General features: G+C 38.5%; 1 protein-coding gene across 1 annotated transcript; it reads right to left on the minus strand.

Moving 5' to 3' along the window:
- Positions 1 to 3,337: 3,337 nt before the first annotated feature.
- On the minus strand, positions 3,338 to 10,929 carry LOC135173654 (collagenase 3-like). Its single transcript, XM_064140720.1, is given in 11 exon segments — positions 3,338 to 4,491; positions 5,088 to 5,191; positions 6,066 to 6,225; positions 6,559 to 6,692; positions 7,125 to 7,242; positions 7,799 to 7,960; positions 8,779 to 8,904; positions 9,012 to 9,160; positions 10,285 to 10,526; positions 10,628 to 10,885; positions 10,888 to 10,929. Coding segments are annotated over 11 exon segments (1,596 nt in total). The 3' UTR covers positions 3,338 to 4,390.
- Positions 10,930 to 12,011: the final 1,082 nt, after the last annotated feature.

Below are 12,011 nucleotides of genomic sequence, written 5' to 3' on the forward strand. Positions count from 1 at the left end.
ACACAGGGCAGGAGGAGGAAAGGAGAGTGAGCTGGCCTCAACGTGAGTTTATAAAGAGATAGCAGAACTACAGGATTGAATAACAATCTTCTAGTCCCCAGAGGATTTTTAACCCTATAGTTCTCAACATGGGACAGTATCTCGTGGCCCTAAACCAGCACAATTTATTCTACTGCAAATGGCAAAGATATCTGAAAGCTTTTAAGGCATTTTCAGGATGGAAATGTCAATGTCTGCCTAGCTCAGAATTCTCAGTAGTCTTACCACACTGGCTGGTATTAGAGATTTAAAGATCAAGACCATATTCTTCATCTGTAAAATATTCACAGGTCTGGGAAAACTAGCAAATGAACTGCAAAAAACTTAGAAAATATCCTTAGCTCTTTCAACTAGATGTGATTAGATGACATATTTCAGACACTTTTCATTATGACTGTACTGTTTCATCTGGCTTCTTTCAAACCGCTTTTCTTTTCCTCCACTTTTCCATTACTTGTTATTCTGCAGTGTCATTTTTAAAAAGAGATAAAGAGAGTCCCAAGGGAAGGACCTGGTCACTCAAAAACTCAAAAGCCAGTGGCCCTGACAGTGAATATATCTAGAAGTTATTAATATTAATTACATTAATATCTACATTAATTATATTAATTATATTAATATAATTAATATAACATTAATTACATTACTATGATATTAATTATATTAATATTAAAAACCTACCATGTTACTCAGAGATCCATATTTCAACAGACTATAATAATTATATTCTACTCGCTAGTGTTTGGGTTTTTATATCTACACCAGCTGTAAGGATTTGCTGTCATTAGCTGCAGCTTTCCCACCCATCAGGCAGTTTTTCGTTCAGCACAGACCCCTCTGGGAGCAGAGCTGTCACTGCCATCTAGCGTCCCCAGAGCAGGTTTACTCGGCTAGCAGTAACTTCTCACGTAGCTCACAGTACCTGCGACAGCGTTTGCTGCCTTTCCAGCGTATTAATGCATTTCTTAGAGGACAGCTGTCTAGTTTCTCACTCTGCAAAATTTAAATGATGTCTGCCCACTTCTTTCTCACTTGGAATATATTTTCATCCTCGTAGGTCCTACTTGATCACAGAATCATAGAATCACAGAATCAATCAGGTTGGAAGAGACCTCCAAGATCATCCAGTCCAACCTATCCCCCAGCCCTGTCCAGTCAACTAGACCATGGCACTAAGTGCCTCATCCAGCCTTTTCTTGAACACCTCCAGGGACGGTGCCTCTGAAGATGAGCCAGCAGTGTGCCCAGGTGGCCAAGAGAGCCAATGGCATCCTGGCCTGCATCAGGAACAGTGTGGCCAGTAGGACGAGGGAGGTTATTCTTCCCCTGGTCAGGCCACATCTTGAGTACTGTGTCCAGTTCTGGGCCCCTCAATTCAAGTGAGATGTTGAGGTGCTGGAGTGTGTCCAGAGAAGGGCGGCAAAGCTGATCATATAACTAGTACAGAAACTATTTCTGAGAAGCAGCTGACAGATTCCTTTTCCTGCCTTATCCTTTCTGTCCCTTCGAATGATCACTCTTAGCAGAGATAAAAATGGACATATTAATCAACAGCAGTTCCACCAACAGGTAGAGTTGTGTAGTTCCACGTAAAAGCTAGCAGTTGGATGGAAAGTAAGTTCTGGGACATCCTGGGACACAGCTGTCACAGCCCCTTGTGGTCCTTTCCTCACAACACCTGAGGGAAAGATGTCAGTTCAGTTTTTATCTCAAGAAAAGGAGTAGTTTTCAATACTTGATGATCTTGGGTGATATCTCATATGGGTCCCTACCAGATACTCGTGCAGTGTTATTCCCAGGAGATGGCAGTGACTCTCAGGGTAGCAGGCCCTGCACAGAGTTTACCTTTCTCTTTGAGGGCAGTATCAAGGCCTCTTGGGCTCAGACCTCAGCCTTCCACTTCCTCACCACAAACACTTTTCCATTTTTTCTTAACGAAGTGCCAGGAATTGACAACCTGGTACTTTTCTCAGCTGAGGCAGAGCTAACCACAGAGCAGCTCACATATTTCACTGGGGATGCAGACACATGTGCTGGAGCTGTACTTGGACATGTGCCTGGAGTTGTTTCCAGTCAGCCAAGTGGCAATCAGGAATATGACTGTGTTGGGGAGCAGCTGGTTATGATCAAGCTGAAATCTCTTGAATATTCAGCTTCCTGTGCAGTATCTTTTTACTCTACTAAATGTGGATGTTAACAGAAACTTATGTAGATATGAAAGACACTCATTAAGGACTCCTTGCTTCCCTGTCTACTGTTGCATTCCCTGCTCCAGTGAGGCTCAGATCAGACCATTGAAATTCAGAGTGCTCAGACTCAACAACTAGCACTTAATGAAGTCTTTTTATTTTGACTCAATTTTCCATCAAGTCTTTGTACTGAGAATAATAAAGACTAGGGTTAAATGCCCAGACCCTTATTTCACTTCACAGTAGTTAAGCCAAACTTAAGGCTGGATGAAGTACTTAGTGCCATGGTTTAGTTAATTAGAAGGGTCAGGTGATAGGTTGGACTTAGAGGTCTTTTTCAACCTGGTTAATTCTGTGATTCTGTGATCAATATCAAACATTATTTTTTTCAGGCACATCATGTCTGTCAAAATTAATTTTTATATATAAGTGAACCAATTTCTGTTTATTATGCGTAAAGAATTGTGCTTACTTTTTCTATAGCAGTTTTATGAATATTATATAACAGAACTTTGATTTTAGTCCACTTTAAGTTCTTCTGTTTCTAAAGGGTTCTTTTCAGCTCTGTTTCCTTGCATTTCTTTTAAGTATACTGAAGTCTAGAATTCAATAATTCACAATTTTATAGCCAGAAGAGATGACTAAATCTGGTAGGTTACCTTGGCTGATCATCTATGTCATATAAGTTACAGAATTAAACTTACCTAGCCCAGTGCCAGTCTGGCAATTTGCATCTCTCTGGAGGTGGAAGTGGATAGTGTAGTTTCAATTAGTTATTAATATTTAGCCTTCAAATTAATGTGGAACTGAATTTCACAGTATCTCAATAATTTCTCAGTAATTTATCATTCTTTCTGTAATTATAATAACTTCTGCAACTTAGCTCATGTTCTGCAGATATAAGGGTTCTTTCCTTCATTCTGTCTTTCTCTCCTTCCTTTTCTACAAAATTCATTTTCTCAAAGGACAGTGAATCAGATTTTTAAATAGATGTGAAAAAATTAACACAATGCACAAGTTAGGATCCTGATTTTTTTTTAAACCAAAAGCTCTGTCTTGCTTTTAGGACACAAAGTGCAGGAAATGTTAAATTAAGTAATTTCACAATGTTATTTTACTCCTCCAGTTTATTTTTTTTTTTTAACTGAAAAACAATCAGTCTTATATCCTCTGAATTGATTAAAGATCAAACCAAACCAAAAACTTACGTGGTACTGAGGCAAGTAATACAGACATTAAGAGTGACCAACATGAAAAAAGATATTATTTCAAATATTTTGATTTGGATGTTCAGGTTCTCTGCTGGCACAGGCAGGCATAACCTCTGTAAATGTCACTTGAACTGCTTCAGATTACACCATGTGAAAACATGAGCTGTGCTACCAGGTGTAGCTTCACGCAGAGTGTCAACCTGTGTGATCCTCTTGCTGCTACTGCTGTTTTCTAGCTTTTCCAGTATCATACAGGATGATGACTTCTGAAGGGATTGTCTTCCCTTTTGCTGTTTTTTCTGTCTGCTTTGGCATGACACCTCACTGCATCTATACCTCCTACTTGTTCCAAAGATGATATGGACATCCAGTTCCAATAGAACATTCCCATTCAAATGGAGATGCATTCAAACACCTTTGAATTCACTAACCAGTGTTGCAGTCTGGTGCTATCCCGCCCAGAGAGTCACAGTGCAGTCCTGACTCATTCAACACACATCTGAATTTCCAGAATGTTAACAGACATTTCACTAAGAGATGATGGATTAATTAAAAAAAAAAATAACAGTCCTGGGATTATCAGGTCTTTGTCTTGGGACATGCTAGGAGGTCCTTAAAGATGCTATGCGTGCTTAGATTACCAGGAATTAATGGTACTTATGATCATATATGATGTATGCAGTATCACACTTTAACACCAGACAAACCTTATATGGTGTAATGCCCCTTGAAATGCTAATAATTACCTTTCTTCTTTCCTCTTAAGTTAATTCAGTCCCAGACTGGCATGCAGCTTTATAGTTCCATATATACAGTATACATCTGATGATTGGTAGCCAGTGTTTGTTCACAGAACCTTGCTATCCTCTCTCTAATAAACTATCTGCCCATATTATTATTTCCATGTACTACAAGCTGCTCTGCAGCCTACAACATGGCACTCAGATGTAATTAGCACCAGAATATGGAGTTAGTATGCAGCACACGAACAATTCTTTGGCTCCAGATGCTGTATTCAAACTGCAGTGGTCCATTGAAGAAGTAGAGATAACCTAAGGAAAAGAAAAGTTAAAATTATTTAACTCTGAGAAAACTGTGTTGTCACATTAAAATTGTGCTATTTGTTTTCAGTTTTTATTAACTCTTGGACTGGATGATTTTGAGGTCTCTTCCAACCTGATTGATTCTATGATTCTATGATTTTAGCAGTTAGAATGCTGAGCTAAATTTTCAAAGGCCTTCGTTCCATTTGCCAGACTCGGATCAGTGTTTTAAAATAACTGGTATTTTAAAGTAGTGGCAACCTCTGCATTTTATTGCAATACAGCATTTGCTTCACAGAATACAGGATTTGCCTGCTAATGTTTAAGACTCTGAGTTGGAAATATTCCTTGAAGAGTTAGATAGAAGTGGGCTCTATTTGAATGGGCACATGATAATAGTCCTATAATATTTTGGGTTCTCTAAGTGAGAAGCTTAAGTCTTTTTGGCACCTTAAATATGTACAAACACTGTTTACAAGAGCACCTTCAGAAAAGAAGTGTTGATGTGAAAAAAAATCAAAATTACACATGACAGAATTTCCCATAAGACTGATGTCAAGTTCCGATGACAGCTTGTAACAAAATTTCACCATCAGATTTCATACCATTTCTTTCATAGACTGCATCCACTCTATCACCAATTCCTGCAAAATCTTCCTCTATCTGCCTGGGGTAGCCTGCTTCCATAACCTCTGCCTCTTCATCATAGCTATATTAAAAACAAAAGAAAACAAAATATCAGAGCATTTAAACAGCCTGGGAGATTGCTCTATGCCATTTACAGTTACTTATGTCAGATGTAGCCACCAGCCATTGTCAGATAGGTTGTGGAGTCTCCTTTTCTGAAGACCTTATAAACCATCCTGGACACATTCTTGCGTGGCCTGCCTAGAGATCCTGCTTTGGCATGGGCTTGGACTAGATATGTCCAGCAGTCCCTTCCAACCCTTACCATTCTGATTCTATGATCAGTTACTTTATGTGATGGTGGAATTCAGGGCAATAAAGAGGAAATTCTTCTGCTAGTACGAGCTCGATAAACACAAAACTAATGAAGCTGCAGCTTCAGAAAATATCTGTGCAGTAGCTGGAGATGATTGCACGTGTATGCATTTGCGTTACAAGCCTATCCTGAGGCTGCTTGGCACAGAGATACTGGGACATGGTAATGTCTTCATCATGCATCAGACCTGTCTGTAAGCCCCACTCATGGGCAGCAAAACCCATCCATCCTGAGTGTGATAGATTTCTTACTCTAACAGCACTGTTACCGTTTTCAGTCACACAAGCAACACAAATGTGAATTTTGTCTAGGAGACATGATCATATTACAAGCTCTCCTGAATTAGGACACGTTAGGGCACTTTATTCTCCTTCACTCAGCTTTTAAAGGCTGTGCCCATATATGTATAACAGTTTTGCATACATCTTTATGACACATTCTACACAATTATAGCACCAATGAAAACCAGAGATGGTCAATGTGAGTGACAATCAAGTGTCTGGTTTGAAACAACCTGCCAATCTTCTGATACTTCTGGACAGGTTATGACTAGACAGCCACCAGTCTGTCTCCAGCTTACCTCCAGTACTTATTCCCAGTAAAAAAGAGAGTCTTGCCAGTGTCTTTAATATGGACAGCTGCATCTATTCTTTTCATTTCTTTTGGGAACCCCATTTCATATATCTTTTTAGGAAAGTCTTCTGCTATGTCATAGCCATTCAAAGCCCAGACTTTCTTTCCTGAAAATAAGAACAAAGTATGCATAAGTCTTTTGTAAGGACTCAACTTAGAAAGCAGAACAAAAGGAGAATGCCATGATCCATATTTTTATGCAATTAACAGATTTTTATGTCACTTAGGCGGTATTAAACTCTTCATGATAACTCTGATCCTGAGCTTAGTTGCACACCTAATTCACTACATATTGTATAGACTTGCACAGGGTGAAACAAACAGAGTTTGGTTTCTAAGCAAAGAATCTAGGATGTTTTGTGCTCATATTGATTACTTTTACATTGCTTACTGACATAAAAATGTATATTGCTCTGTCAACAACAAAATTGAAAACTCACCTTTAAACATGAACACAAGATCTTTGATGGGGTTTTCATAAGCTGCATCTATTTTGTTTGGAAGCTCTGGCCAAAAAGACTTCAGTAAAACTAGTTCTGCCTCAACCATCTGAGGGTGCAATCTCCAGAAGAACCTATTTCAGAAAAGAAAGAAATATTTTATGATTCTTATCATACTGCACAACAGCAGTATCCTAAAAACTAATGAATTTTTTTTTTGCATAACATGGATTTTAAATAGACTTTTCCTTTCCTAATAGTCCACTAGCTACAGACCATTTCATTCACATGAATGTTACAAGAGTTGTGCAGGTTGAAGTAAATGTGTACAAATGATGCCCATCTTCAGCCATAGCCTCTTCACTTCATATCACTGGGCAGCCAAGTCTGTAATTGTGTCACAAGTCCTGCCTAAAAAAAATGTTAAGATGTAGTTTCTTACAGGCATTTATACTGACTTGTGACTTTTAAAATTTGTGTTTACTGAAACCTTTAGTAAAAACATGAAATAGTGTTTTTGTTTCCTCAAATTTTATCCACTATCTGTGAAATGGAATTCTCTTTACCTGTCCTTGAAGACCAACATTTCTCCACGGAGTTCTGTTATTGCATCAAGTGATAAATCTACATCACATTTCTCTGGCGTCTTTGGATGTTTTGGGTTGGGATCTTTATCTCCAGCACCTGGAACAATATCATATGATCTACATTTGGCAATACTAATTTCCTTTCTGTGGATCATGATACTGAATAGGATGTGGAAGAGTTCCCAAACAGCATGATGAATACAAGCATAATGGACAAACTGTTTTACTAGGGAAGGTTTGTTCTCTCATTTAGTCCTTTGGTCAAATACATTCATGAACTCTGCAGCTGAGCTATGCTGCAAAGGTGTTAAATGGACTTGCTTTCTTCATCCTAAGTTTTGAAAGGCCCCCAAACATGGATATTTCTGTCTCTCCCTTTAGACTGCTTACATTCTCTCCTGAGGCAGAAAGTTTAAAGACTCTGCCTCCTTCTCTCCTCTACATGAGACAGCACAGTGACTTCCTCTATTTTTTTTCCTGAACTATTAAAACTAAGCATCTTATGTTTCTGAAGTCTAGTTGCCAAGAACCCAGTGAACTGGTATTAGTCAGTTGTGCCTGTTACTGTTGAACATCTGCAACTCTATTAACTGTACAGTGCATCAGTAACAGGTTACAATGACACAGGAGAAATATGTGTTATACAGACTTACCATAGAGCTCTTGAATCCCTTGCACATCATCATCAGGAAGCACAAACCCACTTTTTCCAGTGTATGTGTAAATTGGAAACATCAGAGCTCCTGGGTCTCTAGAATGTTCAAGTCCCAACGAATGACCAAATTCATGGGCAGCAACAAGAAACAGGTTATACCCTATAAAAAAACACAGTGAAAGTAAACATACAGCCTTGTATCGCCAAAGCAGACTTCGGTTAAGCACTGACTCTGTGCTTTGATGTACAGCACAATGAAAAGACAGCTGGATAAATGGAAAATTTATGTATAATTTTTTGTCTTTTTCAAACTGCCATCAGTTTTGTTTTCACACAGGCCTAATCAATCCAGTATCTCATAGCCAGCGTTCAACCTGAGCTAAATCCTATTTGACAGTGTCGCCCTCTAGGTAGATTTAGTCTTCTTGACATTTCTTAGCAACACTGGAAAGCTCAAGCGTGAAGTCTTGATCCTACTCAAACAAAGCACAATGAGGCTTTTTTGTCAGGAATTCACCTCCAATAAAGAATCCATATTGTTTTCACTATTGTAGAAATTAGTTTTAAGGCCACATCATGCTGGGAAAAAAAAAAAAAAAAGCGTTTTGTTCTATTAAAGCTCTGTCTTGAATGGGCAAGGTGAAGAATTTTCCAATCAAATGCAAGGATATAATTTGCACCTGAGTTAAGTATATGTGTTTTCTAAAGGCAGAAAGATAATTCCCATCCCAGTGAAATGCCTAAATACCTTGTTTATGGTAAATTTTACATCACTCCACTAAGGAATTGTGTATCTCAAAATTTATGCTAGACATATGTCATACTTTTTTAGGATGAAGGTTAAATCCAGAATCCCATGAGTGTACAGTGACTATAATGATGTATGAAGAGTAAACAGGTGAAACGAAGTGTTTACATATATCAAAGAGAGCAAAACTGTCCATCACTATCTCAAATAATCTCTGGAACTTCCATTACCTCTAGAATCATCTGACCAAGCCTCATCATCATCAAAATGAGCATCTCCTCCATAGTCGGGACCAGGGGGAAAAGCATGAGCCAGTAATCCAGAGGGTCCATCAAAGGGGTAAAAGTCACCATGTTCTACGAAACAACATTCACAACAGTTAAACCAATTATCCCATTCTATTGGCAGTAATGCACAGTAAAATTGTACAGCTGTACACTAAAAATAATTGGTTCTGTGTTACCTTTAGTGCCAAAGGAGATCATGATATCAGCTACACCACTTCGTATCCTGGTGAAGTTAAGTGGTGTCACATCAGACCAAACTTTAAATGCTTTTTTGAAAGCTCTGTCTACTTCAGCACGTCTCAGATCTGAAGTGTAATTCAGGATTCTACCAAAAAGATTAATACCTCCAGTTAAATTGTATGAATTGAAAAAAATGTGTAAGACATTTTTATCTGACCATACACCTCACTTTGCTTTTGCTTTGTTCTCCCTATGTTCTTACCTAAAACCAAATCAATAAACCAAAAGTAACCAGTTCTGTTTTCATTAAAATCATTCAGAGATATTAAATCAGCATTTTATGACTGGTTTTATTTGCACCAGAAGACATAGAAAATAACAGATATATTCTGTGTTAAGTAAAATTATATCACTAACTTCAGACTTTTTTATGCCATAAAAAGTACCTCATGATCCTCACTTTCTGGTGGAGCAAAACATGATCCAAAGAGCATCAAGCAGATTAGACTCATCCATATTAAAGGAAAATTTATCACTAGATATTGAACAGACAGAGTTCAATGATTTCATATTTGGAATTTACTAAAGGAACTCACATTATAGCTGTTTAGAACCATTGACAATCTTGTGTTATTAGGGGAGAAGGAGGTACTGTGTGATCATTCAGCATGACAGATTCCCAAGGGCAACTTTCTGTGGCCACATTGGTGGGATTTGTCTGACCAAGCATAGGTATCTACACCTGAACTGAGAAATGAAAGAGGGACAAGGGTCGGTCCCTGCTTGTGCAGCCATGCTGCACAGACTAGTTTGCATCTACACTGCTTTGTGAAGGACAAGACCTATGTGAAGCAGAAACTAAACCAGGTCCAAAACACAGAGCTTAAGAGTGAGTTAGAGATTAAGCATTGTGAGAATCAGTGGTGAGGTGCATGATCTTAGTCCCTGTGCCTCTTCCATTTAGAACCACAGATGTGCCCAGAGCATCTACATGGAGGCCAGGTGAGGATTTACTACCTTACACCACACTAGTTTTCCCCCATGACAAACTGAAATGGAAAAAATTGTTATATATTTCCTTGGGCTGTCAGATGGGCTTGGGGGAGCTTTCTAAAAATGAGTCTGTAAGGATTTTAAACTGCAACATAAATGTTGTCAAACTCTAACATGTCCTTCTTTCATCAATCTCATCTACCAAGCAACCTCTTTAACAAAGCACATGGAAGGAAGGTAATAACAGAAATAGTATTCAAAATGCTATGCATTTACCTGTATGTCAAATTAGTTTTTGACCATTTGAGTTTCCTAGGGAAGAAGTTATATTCCCCCACATCTGGGACACCACACCTTGGTTTCTGCATCAACTCATATGTTTCTTCATCTAATTTGCCTGTCACCTCCAAGCCAAAAAATGCCTGCATTTCTCGAAGTTTAGATGCCACCGTGTTGGCACTCTTCCACATTATGCCAGCAGGATTTGGACGGAGATCATAGTGAGTCCTGAGGTAGTGCTAAGAAAGGGAAAAGCAGTAATAAGCCTAGTTCCCAAGCAGTTGTAACTATAAAACTTAACTGTTTACAAAACATGCAGATAAATTATTTTATACTGTACCTCTGCAAACTGAAGGTCTTTGTCTGTGAATTCATGGCTATCTTCAAGGGGAATAGGTATTGTCAGGCAAAATGACAAACCCAACAAGAAAAAGAAGACAACTGAAAGTCTTGATTGTATCATGTTGGGTTTGTGAAATCTGAAGCCCCGATGTTCTAGAGAGCAGTTACCTTTACTTTTATAGTCTCAACCAAGTGAGTCACCACTTAGGGACAAGTTAGAACTTCCTTGCTGCTGAAAGTAAACATGCTTAGATGGCTATTTTCCCCCCTCCCTCCTTCCCAGCACTGTGGTTTAGGCATCTGTAATCCCACCGAGGGCTCTGAAACTCTTATAAACATGGTCTCTGAATGTTGACATAGGTTGTGGGGGAAAATGGGCAGAAGCAAAGCACATGTTTTGATTATTTTGCAATAATTTACACTGCAATATCCCCACAATAACCTACCTTTCTCTGCTGGAAAAATTGCCTTTAACAGACAATAAAAATATGTAACAAGCTTCATGATTTTAAAAATAAATTCTGTAACTTTTCAGCAGTTACACTAGTTCAACAGCAATTTTTTTACAGCTGGGATAGATCATGCATGCTGTGGTTGTTTATAAGTTTTGCTTTGGCTGATAAGAAATACCATTGCAGAGTATACGATAGGATATTACATTTCCTTGTTTCTGCAAAAGAATACAACTCTGAAGCATTGACATGAATTTTACTCCTGTGATCCTTAAAGTGACTTCCTACGTAGCTTTCAGAATACTTTATTGCTTGACATACCCAAAACCAGAAATGCAAAATATCAGGAAATAGTTTTGAATAAATAAAAATAATTTTTAGTGGTAGTAAAGCAGGTCATGTAAAGTGATTACTTCATGCAATTTATTTTCCTCAAAAGCCAAGAATTTATCTTACTATATGACAGGAGCACAGCCACAGATGAACGAGACAGCTACTATTCCTGAGAGTATAGGCAGGCAGTGAATCTGTTTCTCTAGAATGGCAGAATTATGTGATTGTTGACTTATTAGGTGGGTAATAAGACAAATCTGGCATTATGACAGATGTAAGAATTATACTTCAAAGCTTAGATGATTTCTGCATCCCCAGAGTCACTCTAATGTCAGCTGCTACTAAAACGTGTATCACACCACATGCCTACAAACATGAGTCCAAGGAGATGCACTGTTTCCTCTTTCATAGAATCATAGAATCATAGAATCAACCAGGTTGGAAGAGAGCTCCAAGCTCATCCAGTCCAACCTATCACCCAGTCCTGTCCAATCAACTAGACCATGGAACTAAGTGCTTCATCCAGTCTTCTTTTGAACACCTTGAGGGATGGAGGATGTCCCTGTGTGGAAAACCTCAGGCAACTTTCTGGTAGAA

This window comes from Pogoniulus pusillus, chromosome 3, assembly GCF_015220805.1.
Source record: "Pogoniulus pusillus isolate bPogPus1 chromosome 3, bPogPus1.pri, whole genome shotgun sequence".
NCBI classification, from domain to species: Eukaryota; Metazoa; Chordata; class Aves; order Piciformes; family Lybiidae; genus Pogoniulus; species Pogoniulus pusillus.